Below are 14,066 nucleotides of genomic sequence, written 5' to 3'. Positions count from 1 at the left end.
CAGGGCCGGGAGCTCGGCCCGCACGGTCGCTCCCTCTGCGGCTGCAGCGACGCGGGGAGGGGACTGGGCCGCCCCCAGCAGCCCCCGCTCCTCCGGCTCGGGCCCGTCCTCCCTCCCGTGAGCCTCCGTGCGAGGGGACGGCGGCGGAGACGTGGGCAGACCTCCGGCAGCGGGGAGAGAAGGGTCCCGGTCCTCCCACGCACACCCCCCACCCCGAGGGGAGCATCAGCAGACCCCGGGGCTGGGGTCCCAGCGCTCACCCTGGGGCTGGGAGGGGCCGGGACCGGCGTCCCGCAGGACTCCACGGAAAATCCAGGTGATGTTGGAGGAAACCTAACCAAAAGGGCCCAAACGCTGCCAGGCCTCCCCACGACCCCCCCGCCTCGGCAGCCAGGGCTGCGTCGCCGGCCCCACACGGCCCTGCGAGGCCCTTTGCGGGCCGGGGCCTGGTGCCGAGCAGGGGGAGGCTGAGCCCGTCTGCCCAGCACCACGCAGGCTGAGCAAACAGCGCGGGGCTGAGCTGAGAGCAGGGGCTGCTTCCCGTCCCTGTTACATCCCCAAGTGCTGGGCCGAGCTGAGAGCAGCCAGTCCAGCCGGGATGGGCCGTTCCTGGGTGGCTCCCGCTGCCCTGGCACCATCCGACGGCCACGGCACTGCATGGGGCAAAGTCCTGCCCATGGTGCCTGCTCTGCGAGGCTGTGCTGCGCAGGCAGGGGAGCAGCTGCCCTATCTTGCTCCCCTCTGCCCTGCTACAGCACAGAGATGCACGCCCACAGTGTGGGTCAGCATGACCCTGCCGAGCCGTATCCTGTCCTCGCTGAGCCCCACACTGCCACACCTATGCCCCCATGATGGCCCAGCCTGGATGCCAGCTGTGAGCACGGCTCAGCACGGCCAAGGACTGCTGGGGGCTGTGACGACACCTACCAGCAGTGGGAGAGACTATTGAACCCTGCGTCCCCTCCACGACACAATCTGGACACAGGTGCCGGCCAACCTCCCCTCCTCCAGCATCCCCTCAGCCCTCCTGCCTCAGGGCTTTTACCTGCCTATTACCAAGATTTGGGACCTGCAGGCAGCATGTGTGGGGCAAATCCTGCCCCAGCAGGTGTGCCAGGGCCCTGTGGCACTGATGGGCAGGAGGGAGGTTGTACAAGGGCAGATCAGGTTGGATTGGAGCAGAGAAAAGCCAGCAAGTGGTTCTGCCCCTCTCCTTAAATCCCAGGGCAGCCCGAGAACGCTTCCAGCTCTGCTGGCTTCCCACAACAACCTTGACGTTCTCCACAGGCCACTCACGCTGCACTTAAATAAACCAGCCCAGTAGCTATCATTTGGGTGGTTTCTGTATTATTTATGTTTCCTTCCGTTCCTGACCAACAGTCAGGCCTGGAGCAGCCAGGCTGCGGCCATCCCCGCTCCTGCCAGGGACTCGCTGTGGGGACTCGTGTTCAAACCTTTGCTCCCGTCCCCGCTCTGGGTGCCACCGGCTTGGCATGTCCCCAGCCCCAACGGGCAGCACCAGGAGCCTGTCCTGCTCCAACAACGTCTGATGCACAGGAAAATACCGCCCTGTGTTTCAGCGGTTAAATCACAGCTGAAAACAAACATGCGCCTTGTCCTGCGTTTAAATCTGGCTGCTCTGCTCTGCTCCCCGCTGGCCTCTCCACTGTGTCCGACGGCTCCCGGGGAACCCTCCTTACGCCCAACAACCGGCATCACGACTGAGTCAGCCCCTTATCTGCTCTGCAATAAACAGCCGCTGCACCGCACCGATGCAGCCAGTGCATTTCCGTGGCTGCGTTCTTCCACCCTCGGATTTTTCCTTTGTTCCCCCTTTTTTTCCCAGAAAGAAGCCCGAGGCTGGTGGGACACACGCGGCACCCACACGCGGCCTCGCTGCCTTCCTTCTCCGCCTTCCCCTTGCCGCAGCGACGGGAGGCAGCCGAGCCGCGGCGGGGAGGCCGGCCAGGAGGAGCAGGGGGCCGGGGGAACCGGAGCCGAGGATGCTGGAGCGGGGCCCGGGGAAGCGGCAGGGGACGATGGGGGTCCGGGCCCGGGCCTCCCCCGGCGTGGCCGCACCGGGACCCGCTGCCCTCCGCCCCCGCCGCGCCCCACACCTGCCCCGGCCCCACAGCCCACAGCCCGCCCCCCGCCCGCTCCCGCCCCGCCCCGCCCCGCCCCAGCCCCAGCCCGCGGGCGGGGGCACCGGCTGCCGGAGCCGCCCCTCCCCGCCCCGCCCCGCCCCGCCCCGTCCCGTCCCGTCCGCCCGGACTTTACCTCCCGGCCGGGCCCGCGCCGTTCCGGGCCATGTGAGCCGCGGGGCCGGGCCGCGGGGCCGCCACCGGCAGCGGGATGGAGCGCAGGAAGGTCTTCGTGGTGCTCGACGTGCTCTGCCTGGCGGTCGGTGAGGGCTCGGTACCGGCGCGGCCGCGGCGCCCCCGCCCCGGGCGGCTCCGGACCGTCCCCGTGCCGTCGTCGTGTTGTTTCCCCCCCCCCTGCCCCCCCCATCCCTCCGGTGGGGCTGTGCCGTGGGCTGGGTTCGGGTCCGGGGTCCGGGTCCGCGGGCGGTACCGGGGGCCCCGGCGCCCCTGCCCGGGCCGGCTCGCTGCCAGTGCTGCGGGGCTGGGCCGGGGGCTTGCCGGGGAGGCACCTGCCCGGCCCCCGGCCCGGGGCTCTGGGCCTCCACGGGGGGTCCACCGGCCTCGCCGGCGCCGCTTCGCCCTCGGGGCGGCGCGAGCGGAGGCGGCGGGGCCGGGCGGGCACCGGCTCCTGCCCCGGAGCTCCCGGGCCCCGTCGGGGGTCCCGGCTCGCGGGGCTGCCCCGTTGTCCGGGCGCCTTGGACGGGAGGGGGGGGGGGGGGCACAGCGCCCCGGGGACGTGCCCGGCGGGCGGCCGAGTGGGAGCCGGGGGACCCCGGGGCGGGTCCGGCGGCCTCCCCCGGGGGGCCGGGGGCCGGAGTCGGTCCCGGGCCGGGAGGCTGTTGGCCGGGCCCCGCCGCGCTGCTCGGGCGGGAGGGACGTTTCCTTCTGCCGCCGCCCTGGCTGCCTGCCCGCCGGCCGGGCCCTGCGCTCCGCGGGCGGCCGGAGCCGGCGGGGGGCCGGGGGGCTCCGCAGCCCCGGGCAGCTGGGTTCGGGGTGCCCCTTCCCAGTTACATCCCCCCCCGCCCCGTCCCCCGGTGCAGGCAAACGCCCGTTTCTAAAACTGACGCTGACAAGCACCTAATTAAGACGGACTAAAAATAAAGGCCCAGGTCGTAATTTCAGCCTGAACCTCCCGGGCCGGGCGCTGCTTTCTTGGGCTCTAAGCACCGGTGGGGAGAGGCAGGTTCCTGTTTTTGTTTGGGTTGCTCCGGTATGCCGGTGTCTTTTATTTTTAGGGGAGCTTTTTTGGAGGATGAAATTACCCAGAAAGAAAATTGGTGTCTAACTTGAGCTGCAAATTAAGGTTTGAGGCGCACGCAGAGGCGCCTGCAGACACCCCTGCGCCGGGCAGCCGGCCCCCCGAAGCTGGGGCTCGTTCCCAGCGCCCTGGCAGCGTTTTCTGGCCGCTGCTGCCTGCGCTCGGGGGGAGCAGGGGGGCGGCGGGGCGAGGCCGGGGAGCCGCAGGCTGGTATTTTGTTGTCGTTTTCCCCGCTCGCTCGGTGGGCGCAAGAGGCGGCGGAGGGACACCCCCCCCCCCCCCCCCCGCGGCGGCTCCCCGGGGAGGAGGGTGCGGGCGGGGGGGACAAAGGTGCGTATTCCCGGGAGACGGTGGAACGAGGGGAGGCGGAAACCGCCGGGAAAGGCGGAACCGGGAGGGGAGCCCGGGCTTAAGGTGGACTGCGGCCCGGGGGAGGACCGCGCTCCCCGGGGGCTCTCCCCCGGGCAGAGCATCCCGGGGCCGGCGGTGCCCCGTGTCCCGGGGTGGGTGCCTCCAGCGCTCGGCCCTGCCCGGGCTTCTCCCGGGGCTGCCCGGCGCTGCCAGAGGGAGCGTCCCCTGGGCAGGGTCAGAGCGGCCCCAGTGGCAGGAGGTCCCCTTTCAGCGGGGGATTTGCATGCCTGCTGCATGGGGCAGAGACCCCCCAAAACCCCTTTTGATCTTGGGGGCGGTCCCGTCCAGGGACGAGCTCCAAGATGCCTGTGGCCAGGGCTGGGGCACGCCGGCTGAAAGAGCCTCCTCGCCCGGACCGATCCAGCCGGTCGCAGCATCTCTCCAGAGTCCTGCCAGGAGCCGGGGAAGAGGAAAGGCTGGCAGGAGCAAGGGGCTGTGGTAGGGCGAGGGTGGGAAACCCAAGTGCACTGGGGTCTGACCGTGCCTGGGGTGGATCACCCACCAGCATCTCCAGCCACTGGCTCTCCTGGAGCTGGTGTGAGGGCTCTGCCAGGACCATCTGGGGCCTGGGGGCCCTTCCCTGCTGTAAAACAGGTTTGCAAGATGCCTGTGCTCTAATGAGCTCCATCCTCCTAGGCTGAAAGACCCTAGGGAGTGTGAGGAGAGGGCACAAGATTAGCCCTGCTCTCCTGCACCAGGCCCTGCCACTGCTGTGCCTGGGGAGGAGTGGGGCAGCCTTGGGGGCTCTGCAGGTGCCTGGCTGCGGCCATCTCATGTGGTATCTGGGTGCTGCAGGCAGCTGTGAGCTCCGATAGGGCCCTATCAGCAGCGGGGCTGGCGTGCTGGCGGGTGCAAGTCCTCCTGTCCTGGGTGCGGGTGGCCTGGGACTGCATCCCCAGAGGGGATCCCTCCCTGGCAGCGGGGAGCAGAGACCTGGGGGTGAGGGATGGGGAGACCGTGTGATGCTGGGTGCCTGTGTGATGCCTGCAGGCGGGTGTCCCCAGTCTTCACCTTCTCTCTGCCTTGCAGCGTCTCTGCCCTTCGTCATCCTGACGCTGGTGAACTCCCCGTACAAGCGGGGCTTCTACTGCAACGATGACTCCATCCGCTACCCCTACAAGGCAGATACCATCACCCATGGCCTCATGGCTGGGGTCACCATTACCTGCACTGTTGTCATTGTAAGGACGTGCTATCCCCTTCCCTCTGGCTCAGGGACATCCTGGCACATTGTATCTGGGAGCTGGGTCCCAGCACAGCCCACCTCCAGACCCCTGGCAGGGCAACAGGACGCTCGGGTCGAGCCCTGCTCTGCTGGGGTCAGGAGCTCCCTCTGGGGCAGCCAGACCCACGTCCTGGGGGGCTGGTTCCCTGCAGGGAGGGGGAGAGGCCCCAGGAGCTGCCGTGGCAGGCAGGCAGGCGCCTGGGGCTCCTCTGCCGCAGACATGAGAGCCAAAGTGTCCCATACCCCTGGTGCTGGGGAGCTGCTCAGTAGCCCCAAGACCCTCACCCCTTGCCCCTTGGTCTCTGTAGATCTCGTCAGGGGAGGCGTACCTGGTCTACACGGAGCGCCTCTACTCCAAGTCAGAGTTCAACAACTACCTGGCTGCCCTCTACAAGGTGGTTGGGACCTTCCTCTTTGGGGGGGCCATCAGCCAGTCCCTGACTGACCTGGCCAAATACATGATCGGCCGTCTCCGGCCAAACTTCCTGGCCGTCTGCAATCCTGACTGGTCCAAGGTGAACTGCTCCATCTACGTGCAGCTGGAGAACGTCTGCCAGGGGGAGAGCAAGAACATCACAGAGTCCAGGTGAGCCACGGGGCCACAGGACATGTCCGCTCCACTGGCCTGGCGGCGCTGGGCTCCTGTGGTCTGGTGGCAGCCCCAGACGGGTAACGGTGCTCTCCTGCTGCAGGGCAGAGCCCACAGAGCGGGTGGGGAGCTTGTGGGGAACCGCATGGGCACTGGGGGCTCCCTCTCATGGCCTCACCCATCCCTTTTGCCCCACAGACTGTCCTTCTATTCTGGGCACTCCTCCTTTGGGATGTACTGCATGATGTTCCTGGCGGTAAGTGCTGTGCTCCGGGCGCTCCGTGCTGCGGGATGGCGGCGAACCCCTGTGGGTCCTGTCCCCCAGGGCGACCGGTGCCCTGAGCCCCCAGTCTTCAGGCCAGTTGGTGCCTCCTGCGCTGGGTGATTGTTCCCCCTTCCCTGCCCAGCTCTACGTGCAAGCCCGGCTGGTGGGGAAGTGGGCCCGGCTGCTGCGCCCCACCATCCAGTTCTTCCTCATCACCTTCGCCATCTACGTGGGCTACACCAGGGTGTCTGACTACAAGCACCACTGGAGCGATGTGCTGGCAGGGCTGCTCCAAGGGGCTCTCATTGCCGTCCTCATCGTGAGTGTCCCCTGCCCGACCTGATGCTCTGCCGGTTTACCGCTGGCTACAGCTCAGCCTGCCGGAGGGGTCAGAGGGGTCCTCAAACCCTTCTTCCCATCGGTCTTTTCCAGGTCCGCTATGTCTCTGACTTCTTCAAGCACCGTCCCCCGCGGCAGTGCGATGACAAAGACCCGGAGCGCAAGCCCAGCCTGCCGCTCACCATGAGCGACCCCGATCGCAATCACTACAGCTACCGGGGTGCCCCGTGAGCCGTGTGCGGGCCACGCGCGCCGGACTGCACACCTGCCCCTCGCTGTGCTCCACACCGCTCCTGGCGCGAGGGACGGGGACGCTGGCTCTGTATTAACCATTGGCTCCACGGCTCCGGTGCCTCTCACTGCTGCAGGTACCTGCAGGATGGCCCTGTCCATGCCTGCTCCCGCAGTGCCACGGCTCCCGGCTCCCCATGCCTGCGGTGCCTCTGTGCTTGCCCGTGCCTGGCGATCCCAGCGCCCTGCCCGCGGGAAGGGGAGGTCCTCGATCCCCTGTGCGTCTGAGTCACGCTCCAAGGCTGCCGTCCCAGCCCTCCGTGTGAAGGGAGGGAGGGAAGGGTGGCACGTGGGAGTGGATTTATCGGGCTGGCAAACCACACCAAGCCAAGAGCAAACTCGTCAGGAAGTCTGAGGTTGCCTGTGCTGAGTGTGTGTTACCCCTGTCAAATTATCCAGCCTTATGAGTACAAATCCTCACAAGCACAGGGGGAGGAGGACAGCTGCTGGGCTAACAATACTTTTTTGGAAAGGATCAAAGCAATCCAGAGCTCTTCTCTGTTCCCTGATTACCTTTAAAAGCAGTCCCGGCCACCAGCGGCTGGTGTGAGCAAAGGGTACATGGGCAGGCTTTTCTCCAGTGGTGCCTGATGCTGCAGTGCTGGAAGTGAGGGCTTCTTGCACCCTGCCTGCTTCGCACCTGGCTTGGGGCGAGGGGGATGCTTGAGCCTTTGTCTCTCCTGCAGCTTCAGCTGATGCTTTAGGGGGTGGGGGGGGTAGGGGGAAGGGGAGAAGCTTTCTGTGGTAAAGGAAAATAAAGGGGAGGTGGAGCCGGACACAGGACTCTCAATGCCCTGGGATGGTGGGGAGTGGGCCATGGAGCAGTCCCATCACTGACACACAGCTGCCTCCGGCACTGGAGCGCTGTGGGCCTCTTTTTAAACTACATGCATTTTCATTATGATGTGTTTTTATAAAAATGTGTTTTTTAAATTAGATCATCGTTAAAGAATGTGTCAGGACTGTTCTCTTACTCCATGGATGCTCCTGGCCTTGGAGTGCATGGGCTTAAGTGTTTAGGGTTTCCTTTTCCAAGGGAAAGAGGTCTGAAGCCCCTCACTAGCAGGGAGGTTTGCTTGTTGTCAGGGCTGCTGAGCCCCTCTCCCAATTGTGCTGGGAAAGCTGGTCTCGAACAGGGCTGATGGGACAGTGAGGGGCCGATGGGAGCAGCCCCCTTCCATGGGAAGGAGCCCCAGCAAAGATGGGGCTGGCCAGGTGCTCCTCGCCCACACTGCCTGGGAAATACTGCCTTGGAGAGGCGAGAAGAGCTGTGGCCAGCGCAGGGTCCCAGCTGGGTCCTGTCCTGGCGCTGCCTTCGCCCTGACCCCGGGAGCCTCCCGAGCTCCCCGGCACCACGGCTGGCCTCTGCGAGGGGGAAGGGAAGGCGGGGAGAAGCTCTTGGAAAAAGTGACGTTTTGCGCCTGCAGCTCCCCTGCCTGCTCCAGCAGCCAGAGCTGAGGGAAGGCAGGGCGGTGAGGGAGCCCTGGCACAGCCACCCTGCGTCCCTCCTGCGGGAAAGGCTGCAGCAGGGACATGCAGTGGCCCTGGGCTGGGGAGCTGGCAGGGGGCGCAGGGCCTTCTGCCCTGCTGGGGAGTGATGGGGGGCACTGGGAGGCAGCACCCTGGCAGGGCCAGGCTGGACCAGGCTCAAGGGTCAGCCAGGGCTGTGTCTGCTCCTTCATGTTGCCCATGGTGTCAGCAACAGCCCTGCCCAGTTCTGGGGTCTGGGTCAAGATGGGGGTATCCCAGCTCTGCCTGCAGTGCTCAGGGCCGCTTGGGTCCTGCCTGCAGCTCGCCAGAGGTGGGCAGAGCTGCTGACGTGGTACAGGGAACCCCGGCTGGACCCCCAGAGTCCTGGGTGCTGTAAGCTCCCTCTACCCAGGCACATCCCGGACTCTGCAGGGTACCAAGACCTGGGGGACAGGGCCCAGCAGCACCCAGGGTCACCCCAGTGCTGGCATCAGCTCTGCCTCCAGAGCCTCTTGCTCACCCTCGGTCAGTGCAGCCTGATCTGTCGTGGCCGGGAACAGCAGGCCCCGCATGCCCCAGGCTTGCGTGGTGTTGATGTGCTTACGCAGTGTGGGTTACTCCAGTCTAGACAAGCCCTGACCAAAAATACCTTCCCTGTGCGGAGGGAACTCCCTTGCCCCATGCTGCTTTTCTGTTTTCCTTTGAGAGCTTTCCTCCCACAAGCCCGTCCCTGGTCCCCCAGCAGGGTCCTTCCCCCTGTCCCAGCCTTCCAGGCTGGTTGTTTAAGATCTGATAGCGTAAAACAAAGCTGGCGGGAAGTGCCAGGGCGAGGTGCCTCTGCCGCAGGGTTTGCAAACAAAGGTCTGTAAAGGAGCAGCAGCTTCTGGAGTTAGGGGCAGCAAGACGCAGCCCAGGTTTGGGAGCTTGTCTGCTTGGTTTTTCTCTGCGCAGGCTGTGCCCAGCAGCTGCCCCAGTTCCTGGCATTGCCTCGACAGCTCCTTTGTGCAGCCAGGAACGTGCCTGCTCCCTTCCCTTGAGATCTGATTTCGCCCCTTGGATGCATCTCTGGAAAAACCAGCTGGGCCACAATGCTCTAGTGTGTGGCTCCAAAGGGCAGGGCAGCCTGGTGCGCGGCGGGGAGCTCGGCTGCTCCTTCCCCAGGCGGACGATGTTGCCTGCTCACAGCTGTGCCCTTGTGCGGGAAAGGGGCTGAGACCTGACCCAGTTCATGTCATGTGAAGCCATGAGTCACCTGCAGTTGGAGGGAGCTCCTGCACCGTGTCTGGACACAGCGAGGGGCTGTGAGCTGCAGCCAGCCCCTGCCCCATGTGTGCTCCCCAGCCCCTCTCTGGAAGGACAGGGGATGCTAGCAGGGAGCTGCCTGTAGGCCAGATCCTCGGCCCTGTGGATGCCAGCAGGGCACTGGGGAAGGTGAAGCAGGTCCAGTTTCTGTTGCAAAGTTTGCAATCCCTCCTGCCGTCACTAGCCCTGGTCATGGCTGAATGCCGTGGCCTGCTGCCAGCACTGCTCCAGCTCTGGGCCAGACCCCCGCTGCCTGCGAGGGGGCTGCCTCGAGTCCCCTGATCTGAGCAGTGGGAGGGTCTGGGCCAGGCTCGCTGTGCTGCTGGCATAGTGGGGCTGGTACTGCTCTTGGGAGCTGAGGGTGGGGAGCAGGGTCTAGCGGTGGGGTAAAGTGCCCCCCCACCAGCTTGTGTGTGCCTCGCTTTCCCCATTCGAGGCTTGAGGTTGTACCAAGCCCCATGGGTCAGAGCTGGCAAGAGGTCCGTGCATCCTGCTTGGTGGATCCCAGGCAGCTTCTTTCGCATTCAGGGCGAGTTGTGGCCCTGGGCATTGTGCCGGCTTGTGGCTGGGGTGTCCAAACCCCTTTGCAGTGGGTGACTCAGGAGTTAGGGATCCAGTCCTGGTTGTGCTGCGGCGGATTCAGCGACAAGCTGAAGCCAAGCAGCGTTGGCCCGCAAGGCATGGCTGGGACCTGCTCTCTGAGAGCCGTCCTGTTCCCCAGCGTCAGCAGCTCCACGCACCAAGCGCTCAGCCAAGACGCCTCTTTTCCAAAATAAGCTGCTTCTGGCAGCACTCAGCCAGGCTCTGGCTTCCAGCCCCGCTCCGGAGGGGGCCCTGGGCTGCCTCCCCCAACCTGTGCCTCCTGGCTGCCTCCTGCCTTGCCACGCAGCATCCTCCCTCTCCTCTCCCTGGCACCTGGGACTCCTCCTGCCGATTCAGCGGGCTTCGTCTGGGTTCGTTCGCCCTGGCCCCATCCCCAGGTCGCCTCCTGCTCTTGGCTTCTTTCCCCAGCTGATTGGGGCAAGAGGCAGGCCAAGGGGCTGAGCTTCCCGGTGCCCGCAGCACGCTTCCAGGAGCGGGCAGAGGCCTTGCCAGGAAGGATGTTACTCATCCCCTAAACATCCCCTTCCCTGGCCAGCGGCCACGGGGGGAGGCTGCCACCAGATGAGGCTGCGGCTGGGGGGGGCGAGGTGGCCCCTGCTCAGGGACCGTGCTGGGGGGGAGGCGATGCCTGCGGGCGCGGCAGGTCGCGCCTTCGGGGGGGACGTCGGTGTGCAGCCCCCCCCGCCCGAGCGCAGCCCCCGGGAAGCGGCGCGGGGGGGGCTGCCACGCCGCGTGGGCCTCTTCTCCTCCGCGCGGCGAGGGCAAAGCCGGGGCGTCCGGGCCAGGACCCCCAGGCCGCGGCCCCGGGAGGTGGCGGTGCTGCCCAGCGCGGCCCTCGGGGGGCGGCGGGGGGCCCAGCGCGGTTGCGAGCGAGGGGCGGGTGCCCGGCCCGGGCTCCCCGGGCGGCCCCTGCCCCTGGCGCCAGCCCTCGCGTTCCCCCCCGGGAGCCCCGGCCGGCCGGGAGCGGGCACCGTCCCGCCCCACGCCCCTGTCCCGGGCCCGGGCTGCCGGACGCGGCTCCGCGGAGCGGGCGCCGGCTGGGAACGGCGGGGCGCGGCGGCCGGCGGCAGAGGGCAGCAAGAGCCCGGCGGAGCCGCTGGAGCGGGGCCGGGACGCGCGGGGCCGCCCCGGCAGCCCCGGCCCTGCCGCAGCCCCGGCCGCCGCGGAGCCCCGGAGCCGCCGGTGCCCGCGGAGCCCGCTCCTCTCTCGGGCTCTCCGCCGGCGCGGCCCCGGCGCGGGGCTGGGGAGGCCCGGGGGTGTCGGCCCCCCGGGGGGCGCGGCCGGGGGAGCCCCCGGCAGCACCGCAGGGCCCCCGCCCCGGTGTCCCCCCGCGGGCTGCCCGGCCCGGGCCTGCCGGCACCCTGCGCGGCGGCCGGGTGCTCCCTCCGGCCTCGAATCCTCCTCCTTCTCCTCCTTGTCCTTCCCCTGCTCCTTCTTCTCCTCCTTCCCCTTCCCCTCCTTCCCCTTCTCCTCTGATCCCGTCAGTGCCACCTCCCCCCACCCCCTTTAATCGACAATTCCTATGAAATGTGCCCGGTGCCACAAAGACTCCTTTGATCTCACTGAGTGAGGGAAGGAGGGGGCTAGAGAAGAAATTAAATAGCAAAAGAAAGAGGAAACGGGAGGGGAAACTCCTCCCATGGGAAGCTGGTAAATGATGCCTCTTTCTCACTAGAGCAGCCAGGCGAGAGCCCGTCCCAAGCCGGTGCCCTGTCCTGCTGGAGCATGCAGGGTCACCCCGCTCTTGGCCCTGGCACAGGGGTTGGAGCTGGCTGGGGATGCCCCTCGGCAGAGCAAGCGGCTGGGGCAGCAGGCACTGCCGGGAGCCCTCCCCACCACATAACCCCGGCCCCGCTAGAGCCGCTCTGGCATGGAGGAGCTGGCAGCCAAGCCTGAAGAAGCAGCCAGAGGGTACGAGCAGCAGTTTGTTTTCCACTGCTTGCCAGGAGCCGTGTGGAGATGCGGCGTTGCCAGGGACGTGCTCTGTGGAAGCGCAGGGCTGCCGATTGCCAGCCCTGCCGCGGGATGGCTGGCCTTTCCCCACCCGCCCTGGCTCTTGCTCAGGGGAAGGCCTGAGCTGTGTGACAGGGGATGAGGTGGGTATTCCTGGGGTCCTTTCCTTTCCCGCTCCTACCATGACGTTCCCACCAAACCGGACCTGCACTGTGAGGCCACTGGAGGCTGCAGGTCCCTCTCTCTTATGGCAGGGATCACCCTGCTGCCAGCATGTCTCTGCCTCTCAGAGCTGCTGTGTGAGAGCTGGCTGCTGGACAAGAACTGACCCACACACGGCACGAGCAGGTCTGGCCCTGCCCTGACTGCTCTGCCTCTGCCCAGGATGAACGGCATGAGCAGCCAGCAGTGATGGATAGTGCTGTCAGAACCCCGGCACCCGCGCCCAGGCCAGACTAGAGGGGCTGCCGCTGCCCAGCTGGGAGCGAGCGAGGAGAAGAGACACCGCAGCCGCAGGGCAGGGGGATCTGCTGGCAGCTTCATTGCCTTCTTCATCAGTGCTGCAATGGCATTAGCCCAACTCTGCCACCATCATGCCCTTGCCTTGGGGAATGGTGCAGCCAGGGGGGACCCCAGTTCCCCCTGTGACAGCCCAGTGCCGCCTCGAGCACATCATCCCCCCAGCATGCAGGGGCACAAGCCTGTCCCCAGTCCCACAGCCTGGCACACCTGAGGGGTCCCTGAGCATGACACAGCATGTGGGGTCTGCTGTAGCCAGGGGAGAGGGACTCAAGAGGGCTGAAAGAAGCGTCTGCCTGAGAATGAGGGCACCCGGGTCCTGCAGGGGGGGCTGCTCGTTGGGGTCTCTCTTCTCTTCTGCTCCTTTGGCCTCTCTCAGCCAGCCAGCCCCTTGCGCCCATCTCAGCCCCCTCAGCCCCGTGGGGTGAAGCTGGGAAGTGGCAGGGCAGAGGGGATGGGGTTCCCAGGCTGGGGAGGGGACTTGGGGCAGAGATGGTGTGTCGGTCCATCTCTCAACTACTTTTTTTTTGTTATTTTAACATTTTTCCCTTTTACACTCTTGCTGCCTTAACATGACCTTGGCCAAATTATTTCCCCTCCCTTTGAGATTTATGGCCCTTTTCCAGAAATGATCTGTTCTGTCTACGAAAATAGACATGGTGCTGTTATTACATTTTAAAATATAATAAGGGCTGGGAGACTGCTCTTCTGCCGCTCTCCCTCCCCAGCCCCAGCCCCCCCATCCACAGAGCACAAACCCCACAGGTCGCTCGTGTGGGGCCAAGAGGGGGTGCAGCAAGGGCGGGGGCATCCCCAGCCCTTTCCAGCTCCAGAGAAGGGGGGGGGGTGTGTGCCTCCCTTCCTGGATCCCCTTGGCAGAGCTGGGTAGTGGGAGATCTCCCATCTGAGACCACAGCTGCTCTCAGAAAATGCTGGGACTGCTGGAGGACAGATGGGGCAAAATGGGCTGGGCTTCCCGGGGGGGACTGGGGGTGGTCCCTGGCTCTGTAAAGCCAGTAGGACCTGGCTCATGGCTGGAAAACCCTGCTCACAGCCTGAGGGACAGCATAGCCCATTGCTCTGGGACTCCTGAGCCCTCTGGGCACATGCAGGGTGGCCTTTGTGCAGTCATGGTCTCTTTCAGTGGTTTTGTTGAGGTTATTGTTATTGTTCTACCAGGGCCTGGAGGCGAGTTGTCGTCCCTGAGGATGGCTCTGGTTCCCCCCCTGTGTACCCTGCCAGCAGTGCATTAGGAACCCGTGTGAGCAGCCACGCACTCTGGTGCGATGGTGATGGAGAGCAGAGGCAAAGGCAAGTTCAAACCCACCTCCCCAGCCCCATCTCAGCCAGAGGGGGGGGGTGTCTGGGATCACAGGGGTGTCCCAGAGATGCAAAATGGCTGCAAAATAAACCAAACATGAAAATCAGATGAAACTTGAACATTTTGGTTGTTGCTTCTCCTCCCCATCACCCTGTTTGTTTCCTGACTTGTGCACGCATGTGTTTGTGTGTGTGGCTGTGTCTCTGTGTATACATTTTGGGATAATTTGCTTTCTGTTGGATTTTTCCCCTCCTGTTGCAAATGCAGAGCCTTGTGCTGTCCCCGCTCTAGGCAATCTGCAGACTGAGCCCTTAAACGTGGTCGCCCTTGGGCGCAGGAAGGCTGTGCAGATGCCACACTCAGGTAATTTAAGGGGTGC

The 14,066-nt window shown here is 65.7% G+C and overlaps 1 protein-coding gene across 2 annotated transcripts; it reads left to right on the top strand.

The window, feature by feature from the left end:
* Positions 1 to 2,234: 2,234 nt before the first annotated feature.
* Positions 2,235 to 7,471, top strand: PLPP2 (phospholipid phosphatase 2). Of its 2 annotated transcripts, XM_075037688.1 has the most exons (6): positions 2,235 to 2,404; positions 4,840 to 4,991; positions 5,344 to 5,621; positions 5,823 to 5,880; positions 6,032 to 6,208; positions 6,322 to 7,471. In XM_075037688.1, exons 1-6 carry the CDS (start codon positions 2,353 to 2,355, stop codon positions 6,457 to 6,459), a joined length of 855 nt encoding a protein of 284 aa, XP_074893789.1. In that variant the 5' UTR covers positions 2,235 to 2,352; the 3' UTR covers positions 6,460 to 7,471. The 2 variants fall into 2 exon arrangements, with proteins under 2 accessions (XP_074893789.1, XP_074893788.1); XM_075037687.1 differs by lacking the exon at positions 2,235 to 2,404 and having other exon boundaries at positions 2,874 to 4,991.
* The last annotated feature ends 6,595 nt before the right edge of the window (positions 7,472 to 14,066 follow it).

This window comes from Buteo buteo, chromosome 10, assembly GCF_964188355.1.
Source record: "Buteo buteo chromosome 10, bButBut1.hap1.1, whole genome shotgun sequence".
Lineage (NCBI taxonomy): Eukaryota > Metazoa > Chordata > Aves > Accipitriformes > Accipitridae > Buteo > Buteo buteo.
Note: the sequence above shows the minus strand (reverse complement) of the source record. Positions and strands in the feature narration are given on the sequence as shown.

Coding starts and splice junctions, on each gene's coding strand:
- PLPP2 (XM_075037687.1), top strand. CDS start 4,773: ATGCTGGGTGCCTGTGTGATGCCTGCAGGCGGGTGTCCCCAGTCTTCA. Junction 5,881..6,031: donor ACTGCATGATGTTCCTGGCG/GTAAGTGCTGTG, acceptor TTCCCTGCCCAG/CTCTACGTGCAAGCCCGGCT. Junction 6,209..6,321: donor CTCTCATTGCCGTCCTCATC/GTGAGTGTCCCC, acceptor GGTCTTTTCCAG/GTCCGCTATGTCTCTGACTT.